The sequence below is a fragment of the Micromys minutus genome, assembly GCF_963924665.1.
Source record: "Micromys minutus genome assembly, chromosome: X".
NCBI lineage: Eukaryota > Metazoa > Chordata > Mammalia > Rodentia > Muridae > Micromys > Micromys minutus.
The window spans coordinates 91,438,375-91,457,064 of NC_137970.1; the positions used below are offsets into that span (position 1 = coordinate 91,438,375).

Below are 18,690 nucleotides of genomic sequence, written 5' to 3' on the forward strand. Positions count from 1 at the left end.
AAAACGCAGTTGGGTTGTGTGCCATTTATTATTCAATAAATATTGTGGTTTGATATGCTGTTTCATATTTTTAATGTTGACTATAAAACATCCTCAAACAACACAGGAATCAGACAACTTTAAAAGGAATAGACTCCAACAAAATATGTTTGGTCTCAGTAATGTCCCTTAGCCATTGTTCTCGAAATCGAATCTTTCCTGGTCTATAGAGAAAGGGCAAAAACACACAAATACACAAAGCTTTTATAATCAAACAAAGTGTTAAGGTAGGAATTCCCTCCTTACATTCCCAGTGAGCAAGATTCTATCTGGGTTCTAGCTGTATTCCTTACTACTCATTAGGTCTACGTAAGAAGTCTTTCAGAGAGTACATGGGTTGTTACACATGAGATAATTCGATATGAGTTTGGTGTGGTTCTTTATTGGGAGGGGGAGTGCTGAAACATGATCTCATGACAGGTCCCAAACTTACAGCAATCCTCCAGCCTCAGCCTCCCAATTGCTGGGATTATAGACATGACTATAATGCCTAAAAAGGTTACACACACACACATACACACACACACACACACACACCACAGGCAGACAGACATGACTCACTTTGTCCCACCCTCTCTCAACTACTCCTTAACTTTCTAATTACTGAAAAAAATTAAAAAATAATCTAGAGTAATACTAGAATTCTACTTTCAGCCCATGCTATAGGGTAAGTGGTCCAAAGATGAAGGGGATCATGCTTGAATTATCTGTGTCTATGGATCTGCTGGAGTCCCAGTATAGACAGCCTTTACCTCGCCCATTTAGAATAAGTCTCCAAATTTTAATTACCTTTGAAGTAGTTCTGAATTCTCAAAGACATAAGAGACATCAACAGGCATGTCCTAAGAGAGAGGGACAAGCATAAGCCTGGACCAAACATGCTAATGCTTAATCCTTCCATTCTACCCTTATCTATATGTATAGATTTGCTTTTTCAGGGCCTGCCTGTCTTTATTAATTGGGAATCCATTAATTGGTAGTTCTTTAATATTTCAAGCCTATTCTGCAAAGGGTCACAGATACCTTAAGCTACTCCACAAGATTGGAGACAATTGGAGGCAACTGGCAATAAGAGCATGAATCAGTCTTTGTCTCCTTTTTAATTTTTTGACGGGTGGGGTTGGAAATTTTAAATTTTGAAGCAGAGGTTTTACCATGTTATATATACTAGGATTGGATGCCTAGATGCAAGTAAACCTCTCTGCACAACCTCTCTTCTGAAGGCTAGGATTGTAGGTGTGCTACCACACCTGACAAATATATTTGGGTTTTGGAGACAGGGTCTCCCGTAGCCCAGGTTGGAGTCGGAGTTAGTATGTACGAGGTTGGCCTTGAACAGATCCTCTTGCTTCTACTTCCCCAGTTCTAGGATTACAGTTGTTTGTTACCAAGCCTAGCTCCAACAAATAACTTTTCCACACAGGAAAAATTATTTTTGGGTTGGGCATTGGTGGTACACCTTTTAATTCCAGTATGTACCAAACCCATCTCCTACAAGCTAACTAGATTTATGAACAGTTAGTTGAAAGCCACCATGTGGGTGCTGCTAACTGAACCCAGGTCCTCTGCAAGAGCAGTAAGTACTCTTAACTAAGCCAGCCCTACAACAAGTAAAATTTTAAGGCAGAAAACAGTAGGTAATAATATTAGAGACTGCCTGCTTCTGTCTCCCAAATGCTAGGATTACAGGTGTGCACCAACACTGCTTGATACCCCCCACCTATTTTCACCTTCAAAGTTGTGCTTGGGATTTGAGCAAGAGCCTCTTTTCCCTAGGGCCTCATTGAATGATGTGTGGTCTTGCTTAACTTCACCAGTCTCACCATCTCACCTCCCTCATTGACGGAGGGAATAGCATATATATTAAATATAGTTATAGCTCATAGGCCCTTGGTACTTAGGTATGTCTCTAGGTGTGCACTGCTGGAATTACCTAGGGGTTTTGTTAGGAATGTATTCTCAGCCAGGTAGTGGTGGCACACACTTTTAATCCCAGCACTCGGGAGGCAAAGGCAGACAGATCTCTACAGGGCAGCCTGGGCTGCAGTGTGACTTCCACGGTGACCAGAGCTACACAGAGAAACCCTGTTTCAAGCAAACCTCGCCAAACCCTACCAAAAGGAACAACAACACAAAGAGATGATCCCTAGCACTATGTGGACCTGCTGAATCTTCATTTCAAAAGATCCTCAAATACATGTTTTTCCAAGTTCCAGAACCACTTTGGGGACCTTTTAAACAAAGGACTAGATGCTGGCGGGTGGAGCACCTGTTAAGAGTGTTCTTCCAGAGGACCTGCATTCCTAGTACCCATGGTAGGCAACGTGGAACTCCAGATCCAGAGTATATGAGACCTTCTTTCTCCTCTGTGTATGGCAGCTTCACTCACATGCACACACACACATAAGTACTACAAATAAATCTTTAAACACAGGGATGGAAAGTCACTTTAAAAGGCTCTGGCTGGCTGATGCATGTGGGCAAACATAGAAGGTTATGCTATTGAAATAATCCGAGAGGGGGTGGGTGGGGTCCTGTACATACTTTCCTAATGGGAGAGATAGATGCCAGAGCCAAGGAAGATGCCACGGATTCAGCCATCAACACAGATGCAAAAACTTGAAGTGAGTCGGATGTGGGAGAGAAAAATCAAACATTCAATTCCGGGACTGGGGAGACAGCTCAGTGGTAGAGAGTACCTGCTTAGCACGTGAAGGTACTAAGTTCAACCTCCAGAACCTCAGAAACAAACTCAGCTTTAAAGATGGTTAAGTGAAAATTTCACTGAATATCGGGATATGCTAGAGATTTGGAAATCACAAGGTTGAAGTGACATTAATGTATCTTATTGATTGACCTTTTTTTTTTTTTGAACTGAAGGAGTCACACTATGTTACCTAAGTTCCTTTTATTTTATTATTTATGTGTATAAGTGTTTTGCCTGCACGTATGTTTGTATACTGAACATGTGCCTGGAACCAAAGAGGGTGTCAGATCCCCTTTGGAGTTAAAGATGGTTGTGAGCTGCCATGTGGGTACTAGGAATCTAACCCAGATCCTATGCAAGATCAGCCAGTGTTCCTAACCACTGAGCTAGCTCTGGATTTTACTTTTAAATTGTGTGTGCACACATGTGTTCGTGTGTATGTGTGTGTGTGGGGGGTGGTACATGTGAATGCCATGGAATTCAGAAGCCAGAGGCCTTGGAGCCTGTGGAGCTGGAGTTTCAGGTAGTTATGAGCCTGTGACATGGATACGGGGAACCAAACACAGCCAGAGCAGTGAGTGCCCATAACTGCTGAAGCTCTTCTCCAATCCTGACACTGCCTCTCAGGGTCAAGTGATACTCAGCCTCCTGAGTGCTGAGAGTAAAGTGTGCACCTTTGTGGTTGTGCTCAGCTTGGGATTTTGTTTGTTTTCGAAATCTTGCTGTTGCTTGGGTTGGTCTGTGAATTCTAACAATCCTTCCATTTCTACTTCCTGGGTGAGTGGGACCGTGGACATGCATTTACTTACTCAGCTCTGGGTGATCTTTAAAGTCATAGGACTGGGTAAAATAATGAAGGCAAGTACAGAGAAAGGGGACTTGGCTGTGGGGGACATTCCAACATGAAGCTGTTTGTGTGTGTGGCAAACACACCAGTACATGCTGCCAAGGAATGGCGAGGGAGGCACAAGGCATACCCGGAGAGCATGCTCTCGAAGCCAGACAGTGTTGTGCAGAACGGTATCAGCATAGTAAGTGCCCCAGCTGGGTCAAGTACGATGAAGGCAGAAACATGTCTATTAAGTTTCATGTGATAGAGGTACAGTGCAATGGCAAAGGTCACATGCAAGACCTTGGGTTCAAACCCTCAGCTTGAGTTCATTAGAGCCAGCATGGTGGTACACACCTGTAATCTCAACACCGAGAAGGCCGAGACAAGAGGATCAGGATTTCAGGGCCATCCTTAGCCATCTAGGTAGTTAAAGATCAGAACCTATCTTCATAAAACCAGACATTTTGCAATGGGAGCTGGAGGAAGGAGGAGGGAGTCAATGATGCCCATGACTAGAAATGTCACCATTGCTGAATCTTAACCAAAGGGACCAGGAAGCAAAAAGAAGGGCTTACCGCAGGTTTGCTCTTGTTGAACTTGATGGTGAAGTAGGCGTTGGCACTGACTCGCGCCATGGGTCTCACTGCAGTGGGGGCACTCCAGCGCACTCGGTAGATATAGTGGAAGGAGTGAATCAGGTCTTTCTTCTCTATAAAATCTGCATAGTATACCCAGCGGTTTTGAAACTCCCATGTCTGTTTCATAGAAAGAGAAGAGAGACACTCCCAGGCAGAGAGAAAGCTCACTAAGAAAGGAAATCAGGCTCAGTTCGACAAAGGCACTGCATGACAGGGTTACTAATTCTTAAATCTTGACTTTTTTTTTATTTTGATTCAAACTAGAACCCACCTCCACTTAATTCCCACAGAAGAGGAGAGATGGAAGAATTCAGCAATGCAAAACTCACTTGAGATGTGCTTTGGACTGTGGTGGAGGCAGAGGGGCAAGGGTCAAGGTGTGGATGGACACAGCACACTTCGCATCCTCACTTGGGAGGCAAGTGTGTGGCTAAACTGGAGGATAACTTCTGATGGAAGAGCTTCTGCTTACCCTATCCCAGGAGACCTAAGGGATGACTAGAGGGTGATGGGCCCGGTTTCAGCCCTCTGTAAGACTGAACTTACTTCATTTGTTGTGATATGCGGCTTATAAAACAAGGGCCAAGTCCTGGGGCGATTTCTCAATGAAGGCACTTGTTATGCAGGCCTGACAACTTGAGGATCCATGTAAAAGGTAAAAGGAGGTCCAGAATAACTCCATGAGGTTGTTGTCTGACCTATCTATGTGTGCACTGTGGTGTGCGCACATGTACACGACACCTCTCCAAACACACTCACACAATAATAAAGTATTCAGTAAAATAAGACCAGAAGAGAAATAAGTCAGGCAATTGGATTATCCACATGCCCTCAAAAGGGAGTCTGGGGGAGTGCAGCTCAGTAGCAGTGTTTGCCTCATGCGTGTAAGGGCCTGTCTGGGTTTGAATCCCAGTAGGAGTCTTTTTTGACTTTTTCAGACAGGGTCTCACTATATAGCAGGCTGCCCTCAAACTCGTGAGTTCTACGTCCTCCCAAGTGCTGAGATTGCTGGTTTGTCTCATGACACCTGTCTGGAAGAGCTACTGTGCAGATATTAAACTGAAGGCCTTGGAGTATCTCCACTGTTTGAACCTGTTTTTGCGGTTGAGATGGGAATAGCCAATTGAAATAAACTATATTATTGACAGTATCAGCATTTATTCAGAGCCAGGTGTGGTGGTCTGTAGTCTCAGCCCGTGGAGAGTCCAGGATTGGGAGTTCAAAGTCATCCTCAACTATCATTCCAGGCTAGTCTCAAAAACCGAGGGAAGGCTGAGGAGATAGTCAGGAATGTGCTCTCTGCTTAAGCATGAAAACCTGAGTTCAATTCTCAGCACTCACTTTAAAATCATGCATGGTGCTGTGTACTCCCAGTGCTGGGGAGGCAGAGATAGGCAAATCCTTGCCCGGAAAAAAATTTAGCTTAGTTAGTGGCTGGGTGGCCAGCAAGACCAGTGAGAAGCCCTGTTTTAAAAACAAACTGTAGGGGCTGGAGAGATGATTCCGTGGTTCAGAGCACTGGCTGTTCTTCCAGAGGTCCCGAGTAAAATTTCCAGTATCTGTTTGGGGGTTTACCACCCTCTGTAAAGGGATCTGATGCCCTCTTCTGGCAAGCATGTGTATATGCAGCAGAGTGCACATAAATTAAATAAATAAATAAATATCAAATAAATAAGCAAATCAAAAAGTGGTGGAAGTTGGACAGATCTAAGGAAGAGCAAAAAGGTAACCTTTGACTTCCCCCTAGGCACGCACATATATACACAGTCTACACATGTGTCCTTCCCAATTCACATACATCGCATTCATCTTCATTCATGTGTATCCTTTCCTACTGTGGCTCACATCTCCCCACTCCTCTCTGATCCTGGTACCACTACTCCATTGTAGCTTTTATTGGTGCTCACCAGACCCTGGGCAAAATGGTCTGTACCCCACTTCTCCAGGCCACCCTGTATTGTGAAACCAGGGCAACTTTCCTCAAGCCTAGCCTCAAACCTACCAGCGCAACTCTGAAGCCTCCCACTGTGTTATCTAAGATGTCCCATGGTCTAGATTAAAAAGCAGACACAATTATTTTCATGTGTGTGTGGTGTATGTTGCATATGTATATGCATTTTTTAGGAACATATGTATGCTTGGGTTGTGTGTGTGGGGGGGTACTGAAGTAAATAACTTTAATCTTCCCCAATCACTCTTCCACCTTATTTTTGAGGTAGGGTCTTACAAGGATTCAATCTCACAGCTTGCCCTAGCCAGCTGGGGTCTTGAGATTCACTGTCTCTGCCTTCTAAGGCTAGAATTATGGGTAGGCATGACTACCCAGCATTTATGTGGGTTCTGCGTAGCCAAACTTCAGGATACTTGCTTGTGTATCTGCTTTAAACACTGACCCATCTCTCCATCTCATTACATTATGGGGGTGGGAAGGCCCAGGATATCCATTAGCCCAGACTGGCCTTGAACTCACTATATAGGTAAGAACAACCTTGAACTTGTAAACTACCTGCCTCTACCTCCCAAGAGTTGAGATGGCAGGTGTGCTCCAACACATCTTGCTTACACAGTGCAAGAGAACAAAGTGGAGGCTTTGTATGTACAAGACATACATCCCAGGCCCAGATAAGGTAAGACCTTCGTGTTATACTTTTCTCACCAAACTAGAACTAGTCACTGTTCCCCAACACTCACTTGTTCATTATAGAGCCAAGGTATAGTGGCTGTTTGTTTGATTTTGAGATGCACTGGGGTTGGCGTTGTGGGGTTTCATTGTGTTCATTGACCTGCTCCTGAAATCACGGACTCTAAGCAAATGTCCTCCTTCAACCTCCTGCGTGTCTGCAACTATGAGCAATTACAGTATACCACACAAGAGCCTGGCACTTCTTCGGAATGTCTAGTGACAGAGAGATGAGAAGCAGGGCAGAGGAGGAACCAGGCCCATGGCCGTACAAACAAAACAGTCTGGTCTTTTGCCTCAGCTTATTCCAAACTCATATCCAATTGGCTGTTTCAGTCAGAAGAGAGAAACATTGCTCTCCTTGTCAAGATCATATCTTCCCATCGTCTGTATGACATCCGTCCTTTCCTCTGTGTTAAGACAGGACCTGATTATATATAACCCAGACTGAACTCCAACTTGATATGTAGTCAAAGATAACTTTGAATTTCCAAGTCTCCTCAACCTCCAAAGTGCTGGAAATGAAGGCTTGCCTTGTTTATGCAGTAACCCCAGGACTTAGTACATGTGTGACAAGCTCTCTGCCAACCAAGCTGTACCTCCAGACACTTTGTGTTTTTGAAACAGGGTGTCACGTAGCTCAGGGTGGCCCCGAACTCCTAATTTTCCTGCCTCTACCACCCAACTGATGAGAATTATGGGCATCTGCTACGTTTCCTGGTGCATCATTTCTTGTAAAGGAGCCTGGCAGTCAACTCCTTCTGCTTGGATTTCCTCACCCGTTCTCGGTTACCCAAATTTGTTCCAAGTGGGAATGTTCATTGTAAAAAGCTTCTGTAGCCCTAGAATAGCTCTGAGGGAACCTCTAACCAAGCCACTCACTTTTCAGGTGAAGACAGTGGGGCCTCGGGCCTGGACGGATAGCCCAGGGCTTCTGGGCAGAAAGCTCACTGTTGTCTGTTTCCCACCAGATGCCTCAGTTCTCAGAGTTTCTCCCTCTTTGCTTGCTTGTACTGTACAAGACTGCCCTGGACTAAACTTCAGACATTCATTTCTGCTAGTTCTGTAAGTCAACCTCTTCCCCTTTTAGGAATGCATGGGCAATGGATTTTCATGTCCCTCCAGTGAGAGTATATTTTCCTTATGTTTTGTAACTTTTTTTAAAAAATATAACACACCTTCACATACTCACTGAATGGTACTAGTCTGCCATGGATGGCTGAGCTCATTTTATATTATTGGACAGTCAAAATTAGCAGACACCTGAAAGCACATGCACAAAACTGTTAGCCATGGCAGGTGACCTTTAGAAGAATCTAACTGTATTGTCACCTAGCTGGAGTGGTGGCCCAAGCCTGTCATCCTAGCATATGGGAGGCTGAGTAGAGAAATAGGAATTCAACTTATCCTCGACTACATAGCAAGTTCAAGGCCAGCCTGTTCCAACTCCTCCCCTAAAGGTGGAAGAGAGGGAGGGATAAAGGGAGAGGAGGAGATGTGGAGAAAGAGTGGAGAGAGACAAGAGAACAAGCCTATTCATGTGCCCAACAAGGATTACTGAGGATCTACTCATTAGAGGCCTAGGGCAAAACTGACCAGAATGCTCTGCAGTGTCTTAGGCAGCAGTCCTGCCTGAGACTTCTAAGAAAGGAGGGAATGAAGGGATGAAGGCTGAGAGTCTAGATGTGGTGAGGAAAGGCCTCAAAGATCAGGTGGCATTTCATGAAGACCTAAAGTGAGGCAAAGCCATGAAGTGTTCACGTAGGCCTCAGGGTAGAGGGAGGGCAAAGTCCTGGTGCTGGGGCATGCCTGGCAGCTGAGGGACAGCAAAGAGGCAGTCATGCAGAAGTTCTGTGATGGGGGGAGTGGGCACTCATCACCGCGGGCCTTACAGGCCTCTGGCAGGGCCCGCTTTGCCATTTATTCAAAACATTGGCAAGAGAAGCATTTGCCCCCCGCCCTGGCCCACTCTGGTTTGAGTCAAGAGCCCTGAATACAGTGAGCAGAGGGTGTTTGCTCAGCCTGGAAAGAAACTCACACTAGAGCAGGATGTTCAATAGCCACTCACACCGCTCATTCCCAGGGTGCACTAGAAGCCCTTCCTACAGGAAACACCGTGTGGTCCCTAGGGCTTTCTCCCAGGGCCACCCGACCACAGTGGCCAGGGTCTAGGAAATTGTCCCCGGGACTATAGGCTCAGACTGGGCTAGGTGACTTCACTTTCAACTAATCTCCCTTCAGACAAAGTATGCTGAGAAAGGATTTCAAGCCATTCGTCTTCATCTACCCATAATGTACAGCAACCACGCACTGCCTAGAAGCCACCTAAAAGGGTCAGAGCCAGACACAGGTCGCAGATCGGGGAGGATTGACTGGCTTATATATCATTGTCATTACCATCTGGGCAATATATTCCAAAGTTATAGCAAAAAGACTGTTGATCTCAGGGATGGCAAAAGTGGGTCAGTCACAGGAAACATGTAAACATGCTAGGTTCAGACTCAAACACATTTGACCCACCCGTAGCCCCTGTTAGCCTGAAACATACTAATATTGTAGGAGCAAAGCTGTTTTAGAGATGCTTCTCCACAAGCCCTCATTGCATATATCAGCACAGACAAAGGCTTTCACGGACATAGCAATGTGCAATTAAGATGATACAAATGCACAGCGCTATGACTGCAGTTTCCTCTTTCAAAGATTTTCCCACCCTGGGCTTGGAGAGAGGGTTCGCTGGTTAAGAATGCTTACCGACTGAGGAGGTGCTGCACCCTTTTCATCCTAGCATTCAAGAGGCAGGGACAGATGGATCTCTGTGTGCCTGAGGATAGCCTAATCTACATAGCAAATTCCAAGCTAGCTTGAGTTACACAGGAGAGCCTGTCTCTTAAAAAATTTAAACAGGGCTGGAGAAATGGCTTACTAAGAACGCTGGCTATCTGGGTTCAATTCTCAGCATCTGCTTGGCAACTCAGAGTCACCTCTAACTTTCAGGGCATCTGACATCCTCTTCCAGCCTTCATGGGCACCAGACACACACACACACACACACACACACACACACACACACACACAGAGAGAGAGAGAGAGAGAGAGAGAGAGAGAATACTCACACATATAAAATAAATTTTTTTTAAAGAAAATATTACCTCCAGGGTGTATAATGCTTTAAAAAATAAAACAAGTAAGCAAATATTCCCTATCTTGATTTTGGAATTTACAAGAAAATTATATGTTTACTTATTTAATTGTCTATAATATCACCCCCTTTGTTTTTCATGACCTTAAACTTATGATCGGTGGAGGACCTTTTAGATTGTTGCTCATACCCCTGGGTACCAAACTGGAGTGTCCAAAGTTACTTACTGAAACAAACTTTTCAATTTGTTTTCGACCCTTTTCTGCTGTGAATTCCCCATGGCTGAGCCACTTGATATTCTTGATGGGGTTTCTGGCTTCTGGAAACAAGGCATGGGTTATTAGTTGCCTGATAGTGTGGTGTTATGGAAATGAGACAATGGTTCTGGTTGTACAAACCTAAAGCCTACCTTCCACAGACTGAACAGCAGCAGCCAGTACGCCCTCAACTACAGTCCGAGCTACTTCACTCGTCCCGTCGTCTTTTTTCTCTACAACTACAGGCTTTTTCTCTTTTACCTCTGGCGCAATTTTCTTCTCTTTTACGTTTGTCACGTGTGCCTTCTCTTTGGTCTCAGACACAACCTTCTTTTCTTTAATGTCTGGTGCGAATGACAACGCCTTAATTTCCTTTAACTCAGGCACAAGTAGTGACACGTCCTTCTTCCCCTTAACCTCTGGCACCGGGATCTTCTGTTTTACTTCTGGCACAACTGGCGCAACTGGCGCAACTGGCGCAACTGGCGCAACTGGCGTAACCCGTGCAACTGGAGCAACCGGCGCAACTGGAGCAACCGGCGCAACGGGCGCAACAGGCACAACGGGCACAACGGGCACAACGGGCACAACGGGCACAACCGGAGCCGCTGGAGCAACCGGAGCCGCTGGAGCAACCGGCGCAGCATGTGCAGTATGCGCAACCGGCGCAGGATGCGCAGCTTGAGCTACTGGTGTAGCATGTGCCACTGGTGCGGCATGCGCAACATGCGCAACCGATGCAACCACCTTTTCTTTTGGGTCTATCAGCTGCACTTTCTTCTCTTTTACTTCCGGCACTACTGGCACCTTTTCTTTTGTGTCGATCGATGCAATCCTGTTTTCTTTTGTGTCTGTCACAATCCTCTTGTCTTTCACGTCTGTCACAAATGTCACTGTCCTCTTGTCTTTCTCTATCGCAGGCTTCTTGTCTTTGGGATCTGAGATTGTCACAGTCTTCTTTTCTTTTGGTTCTGTCACACTCTTTTTGTCCTTTGGCTCAGCAATGATGGTCACCGTTTTCTTCTCTTTCTGATCTGTCACAGGCTTCTTCAGGTCCTCCACGGCCCTATTGTCTTTTGGCTCTGTAACATTCTTGGGCTCTGGAACCTCCGGTTTCTTTGTCTTGGCTGTGCTAGTGTTCTCAACAACCTTCACTTTCTGGCTTGGGAGCTTTTTTTTGTTATTCATTTTATTTTGCCTGGATTAAAAAAAAAAAAACAACTCAGTAAGTTACTCTATATGTGCAGGATTACAGATCAAAGATATACTCACATAAGTACACACTCTCCCTTTAAAAGAGTGTTTTCAGTTACTTATGTGTGTGAATATTTCACTTACATGCATATCTGTGCACTAAGTGTATTCCTGGTGCCTGCAGAGGTTAGAAGAAAGCACCGGTTGCCCTGTAACAAGAGTTACCGTTTTGTACCATGCGAATGCTGGAAATCCAACTGGGATCTTCTATAAGAGCAACAGGGCCAAACAAACACCACTGAGTCATCTCTCACCTCTCTGCATTGTCTTCTGGAAGATCAAAACCCTCAGACAATACTTGCTGCTGCTGCTGCTGCTTCTTTTTAAAAATAATTCTTATTCTCTCTCTCTTCTTAAAAGATTTATTTATTTATTTTATGTATGCGAGTACACTGTCACTCACTGTCTTCAGACACACCAGAAGAGGGCATCAGATCCCATTACAGATGGTTGTGAGCCACCATGTGGTTGCTGGGAATTGAACTCAGGACCTCTGGAAAAGCAGTCAGTGCCCTTAACCACTGAGCCGTCTCTCCAGTCCTACTTGCTGCTTCTTGAGAAGAGACTAGGGGAAAAGGGTGTGAGGGAGACCTTACTGCTGCCCCATTTTATCTGCTTGCTGAGATGAATGTTTCCTCAAAGCCAAGGATTTTCCATTCTTCAAACTGTGAAGATTTCTTCAAAATGTAGAAGAGAAATTCTAGCTTCTTTAAACAGTAACTCCAAATACTGACTCAAAATGAACCTTAGCCCATGCTTTGACTAACTAAGTGCATGTGACTATTTGTGAGATTATATATATATATATATATATATATATATATATATATATGTATATGTATATATGTGTGTGTGTGTGGGTTTGTTTGTGCATGTGAATACAGGTGCCTGGAGATGCTAAAAAAAAAGCTTCAGATTACCCTGGAGTTGTGGTTATGGGTGGTTTAAGCCACCTGATGTGGGTGCTAGGAACCAAACTTAGGTCCTGTGAAAGAGCATTATAATTTTTTTTTAAAGACAGGTTTTCTCTGTGTAGCCCTGGCTGTCCTAGAACTCACATTGTAGACCAAGATCAAGACCAAGACCTGAACTCAAGAGATCCACCTGCCTCTGTCTCTGGAATGTTCCTGGAATATGACTTTTGTTTTTAGCAGTGAACTGAAGGAATTGAAGAATATTCCAGTAGTAGATCGCTTACCTAGCCTTGGGAAGCCTTGGATTTCATTTCTAGCATCTCTCTCTCCCCCCTTCTCTCTCTCCCTCCCTCCCTCCCTCTCTCTCTCTCTCTCTCTCTCTCTCTCTCTCTCTCTCACACACACACACACACTCACACACACACACTCACACATATGCTCATGCAAACACTCACATGCACATGTAATGAGTCAAGAGGCATGGCAGCAGATTGGTGTTTCCATCTTGACTTTTTCAAGTATATACTTGTATTTTTTCAAAGAAACTATTACTCTTACCATCTCTTTTCCTGAACATATGCATTTCTTGTGTTTATTAGCTTTGGTTAACAGTTTCAAAAATGTCACATGAAAGTCAAGGTAATTATTCTCCTTTGTATCCAATCTGGTGGGCACTGATGTTTGCTGTTCTGTTGCACCATTTAGGATGATACTTGCTTATGATCTGAGATTTAAAGCTGGTAATAGTGGTAAACACCTGTGATCTTAGCATTTGGGAGGCTGACGTAGAAAGATTGCTACAAGGTCAAGGCCAATCTGAGCTACGCTAGCCAAAGGCTGTATACCAAGACAGTACCTCCCCAACCAAAAACAAACAAACACAGAAAAGCCAAAAACCAACCAACCAAAAATTTTTTAAAAATTAAAGAAAAACAAAACAAAACCCAAGCCTAACCAAAACTTCCAAATATATGGATAAACCAGGTGTGGAATTGCAGGCACATCTGTAATTCCACCTGGGTGTAGGAGGTGAGGGGTCAAAAGTTCAACATCATCCATCCTTAGCTACATAGCAGATCTAAGGCCATCCTAAGTGATATAAAACCCTGGAGAGAGAGAGAGAGAGAGAGAGAGAGAGAGAGAGAGAGAGAGAGAGAGAGAGACAGAGACAGAGACAGAGAAAGAGAACATTTGAGTTGGGCATGGCATGGGCCTGTCCCAGAATTTGAAAGGATGAGGCAGGAGAATTGAATTGTGAGTTGAAGGCCAGCTTGAGCTACACAGGGAGGGACACCTTGTCTTAAAAAGAAGTGAATGGGTCGAGTGATGGTGGCACACACTTTAATCCCAGCACTTGGAAGGCAGAGGCAGGTGGATCTCTGTGAATTCCAGGCCAGTCAGGGCTACACAGAGAAATCTCTTTTTGAAAAAACAAAAATGGAGCTGGAGAGATGGCTCAGTGGTTAAGAGCACGGACTGCTCTTCCAGAGGTCCTGAGTTCAATTCCTGTCACCCATCTGGAAGTAAGTGTACTTCCAAGGGATCTGATGCCCTGTTCTGACCTCCAGAGGCACGCATAAGATGCACAAACACACATGCAGGCAAAACACGTGTACACATAAAATAAAAATAAACAAATATCTTATTTTAAAAAGGAATTTTTTGTTCCTGTTTAAAGAAGACTTTTTTTAAAGTTATAAATGCAGCTCAAGTTTTCCAAATACCTTCAGCATCTATTGAAAATGTGAGCATTGGCCTTTTCAGGATTATGGACAGGTGTCTATCACATATCAGGGGTGTGTCCACCAGGACTTTCTTCCCTTTTACACATCTTTCCCCTTGAGTCTTGGATTCACTTTCCTTGCTTTGCTTCCCTTCCCTTCACTCAGAACTGTTCACTTCTGAGAAATCTTTTCTAGCAGGCAAATCTTTTATTTTCTTGTCTTTCTTTTCCCTCCCTCCCTCCCTCCTTCCTTCCTTCCTTCCTTCCTTCTTTCCTTTCTTTCTGAGACCAGGTCTCATTGTGTATTCTTGGCTGGACTGGCACTTCCTCTGTACACCAGGATGGCTTAAACTAAAAAATATTCATCTGCCTGCATGATTAAAGGTGGAAAACACCATGACCGGCTAGCCTTCTTGCCCGCAAATCTTTAAATGGAAGGGAGGAATGATAGTAGGTGTCTTTCCAAACTGAGAGAGTTATTTATTTATTTATTCATTTATTTCAAATGAATATCCCAATTTGGGACTATTTAATGTGCCATGTTTTATTTAACTACCACGACCCTATGACTGAGATGGAGACTACTTTTCACATCCACTCTATCTCCTGCTTCACTTGATAGCTGACTAGAGATCACATGAAATGGCCCTCTAGTGCCCTCTAGTGTTTGTGGGAGGCCATACATTAGGAAGCGCATGCTGACAGTTGTGTGAGAAGAAAACTATTCCAGGATGACTCTCTCTCTCTCTCTCTTTCTCTCTCTCTCTCTCTCTCTCTCTCTCTCTCTCTCTCTCTCTCTCTCTCTCTCTCTCTCTCTCTCTCTCTCTCTCTCTCTCTCTCTCTCTCTCTCTCTCTCTCTCTCTCTCTCTCTCTCTCTCTCTCTCTCTCTCTCTCTCTCTCTCTCTCTCTCTCTCTCTCTCTCTCTCTCTGCGGGACCTGGGACTGGAGGCCTGGAGAAGTTTACAGCTTCTTACACAACGTTTCAGTCGGTTTTCCCCCAACTCACACTATCTCAAACAACTACAAATCTCAGCAAGCTAAATTTTCATTTGTCTCTAACTCTAATCCTGACCAACTATCCTAATTTTAGTTTTACTTGAAAAAATGCTTATTTCATTTTACGTATGTATGTATGTATGTATGTATGTATGTATGTATGTATGTATGTGCCTTGTGTGAGTGTACATAAGTGTAGGTAAGTGTACTGTGCTCGTGCACTTTGGAAACTGGAAGAGAATGTTGGGTCCCCTGGAACTGGAGTTACAGGCAGTTGTGAGACAGCTGATATAGGTGCTAGGAAAAGAAATAAATGCAAAAAAACTATAAATTAAATAGATTTCCAGCCTGGCATGAGGGCATACACGTTTAATCTCAGTATTCAGGTTGCAGAGGTAGGCAGCTCTCCGTGAGTTCAGGTAAGGTTGTACGGTCTACAGAGCTAGTTGCTGCACAAAGAAATCCTGTCTTAAAAAAAGCAAGCAAGCAAACAAACAAAAAAGAGGCTTCCAGAGACATCTTCTCATCTTCTTATAGTTCAGAATGTGCTCCTTTCTGCAAGCCTCATCTTTAACTCATAGTTTTTGCATTCATCTCTTTAACTGGTACAGGGAGAAGGTAAGGGTGACTCAGTATGTATGTGGGGGTCAAAGTGTGGGAACCACCATCCTTTTCTACTGAGACATCCCATTCTCCCTGTAAGCCCTTTTCATGAAAGGCAATCCAATTTTCTTTTCCAGGATTTTTGATCCCAAGGGTTTGGTAGACACTACACAAGGCAACCAAGTTCATGGCCATCAATCAAAAAAAAATCTGCATAGCCTTTAAGCATCCCTGTGATAATTCCAGACTAATTGCTCATCTAGGCCTTAATATTTTCATTGGCCACTCAGCTATCCCCCATCTCAGTTTCCTCTTGTGCAGCTGCTGCAAGAAACACTCTTCTCAAAGCCACTTTGGGCTATGTAGCAAGTTTGGAACCAGCAAGTTTGGCTTACATAGACCCCTTTCTCCAAGGAAACAACAACAACAAACTAGAAACGAAGGAGGAACTGGGGAAGGAAGGAAGAAGAAAGAGAGAGAGAAAGAAAGAAAGAAAGAAAGAAAGAAAGAAAGAAAGAAAGGAACTTATCTTAACCCATCAATGGATGCACAGCTTCTTTGGGGGGGGTGGGTTCTGGATGATTAATAGAACCATTTCAAGTCCCTTTTCAGGCCTCCTCCTTAATAAAGAAACCCCAGTACCTAGATGAGCAGATTCTTCTTTGAAGGAGTAGCAGGGGAAGCCTCAGCAGTCTCTCAGCAGCTCTGCCCCAAGGTTCCTAGAGAGAATGTTTACAAGCACTGCCATAGCAACGATGGCAGGTTCAACAATGGGAAGCCAATGGCCTTGGTCAATAAAAGGAAATGGGGAGGACAGAGACCGATAGTCCTGCCTGTTATATGACCTCAGTAGCAGAGATAAGCTGTACAAACCAAGCCTAGTTTCTTCTCAGGAGGACATGCATGCCCGGCTGTGCCCGGAGGACTGCTGGGGTGACCTTCCTCAGCTCCAAAGCACTGGGTATTTGCATATTGTGCAAGTCACACTGTACCAAGCTGTCTCCATCTGCAATACTGTCTGAATGTGGGTATTACTGTTTCATATTATATTTGCATGAAGTGAGGCCCAGCGGATGTCATGGGAATGGCCCGGAGCACAAACCCAGAACTATCTGCCATCGCTGCCTACAATGTGACCTTTTCATGTCATCATTCTGAGGCCTAGGACTGTGCTTTACTATTTTCTGTATTGAGGATGGAGGAGCAATGAGAATCTGTGCAGACTCTGAGACAGTTGACTTAGCACTTCTTCCATTTCTTGTCTAAAAAATAAAGATGAGCATGACCTAGAATAGAGAGGGTCTTGTTCTTTTCTAGACAAAGTCTTTCTATAGAGCCCATGCTGGCCTCAAATGTGAGATTCATGCCTCAGCTTCCTGAGTGCACCACCATGTCCAACTTTGAACAGATGTTCTTTCTTCTCCTCTCTCTGTCTCTCTCCCTCCCTCCTTCCCTCCCTCTCCTAAATACTGGGTCTTATGTATTGCAAGCTGAACCTGAACTGTGGAGTTTGGCCTTGAACTTCTGATCCTCCTTCTGTTATGGAATTGGTTATGTGCATCATTACACATCGACTTCATGCATGCTAGGCAAGAATGCAACCAAAATAAATAAATAAATACATAAATTGCTGCCAACCAAAACAACTAACTAAATAGAATGCTGCCAACCTAAATAAATAAATAAAAAGAATCCTGCCAACTCAATATATATAAATAAACAAGTAGGTAAACAAACAAACAAATAAATAAATACTGCTAACCAAGTTGCATCCTCAGGCCTGAATAGGTTATTTGTTTTGGTGGGGGGTGTTGTTGAATTTTGTTGTGCTTGTTTCTTCTTTGCTTCTTTCTCACTATGTTAGCTTTGCCTGACCTGGAACTTGCTACATACACCAGGTTAGCCTCAAACTCACAGATATCTGCTACCTGCCTTTGCCTCCAAAGAGTTGGTGTGGATGTTTGCTTAAATGGGAACAAAATCCAATTATTCATATGAAGATTAAGAGTAATAGTGCCAAATACACCCTAAAAGTTCTATATAGCACTCATAACATTCCTGGTATTGTTATCAATAATATAGCATGTTTAAAAGGTTTATTTATTTCATTATTTTATGTGTATAAATTTTGCTTGAATGTATGTATGTGTACCACATATATGCTTCTCGTCAATGGATGCCAGAAGAATCTGTTGGATGCCCTGGATCTGGAGTTAGACTATTATGAGTTACCATATGGGTGCTAGGAACTGAACTGGGGTCTTCTGCAAGAGCAATTAACACTCTTATCTGCCAAGCTACCTCTCCAACCCTGATAGTAGTGACTTAAACATTTCCAAATTTTTATATATTTTTAAATGTATGAGTGCTCTGTCTGCATGTATGCCTGCATGCCAGAAGAGGGCACTGGATCCTATTACAGATGGTTGTGAGTCACCATGTGGTTGCTGGGATTTGAAATCAGGACCTCTGGAAGAGCAGTCAGTGCTCTTAACCACTGAGCCACCTCTCCAGCCCCAGGAGTATTATTTTTTATGATATGTATTTAAATGGCTAGTGAAATGAAAATCAGATGACTGCATATCAGGACCTAGTTATTTTAGCCCAGGTTCTGAATCCCTGGCCCGAACCAGGCTATCGTGTATGTGGAGTGGCTGTTCACTATGACACCAATGATCTTCATCAGAGCAAAGAAAACTGCAGGAGAGATGCTGAGCTCACTGTCTAAATGGCACCATGCACATCAAGGTTCCATACATTGAAATCCTGCTCACACGGGATGTTTGTTGGGTATAAACAGAACCTGATGGACAGTGAGAGAGGCTGGATTATCCTTGCTTCTAGAGCTAGCTGTACAAGGCTTGCTTGTCTAGCATCTTCACTGTTCTTTACTTCACTGGAAGAAGCA

General features: G+C 43.9%; 1 protein-coding gene across 1 annotated transcript; it reads right to left on the minus strand.

The window, feature by feature from the left end:
* Positions 1-109: 109 nt before the first annotated feature.
* On the minus strand, positions 110-11,480 carry AKAP14 (A-kinase anchoring protein 14; the record flags this gene model as incomplete). The annotated part of the gene is made up of 5 exons (XM_080910187.1): positions 110-203; positions 829-881; positions 4,154-4,333; positions 10,263-10,354; positions 10,445-11,480. 5 exons carry the CDS (start codon positions 11,478-11,480, stop codon positions 110-112), a joined length of 1,455 nt encoding a protein of 484 aa, XP_080766313.1.
* Positions 11,481-18,690: the final 7,210 nt, after the last annotated feature.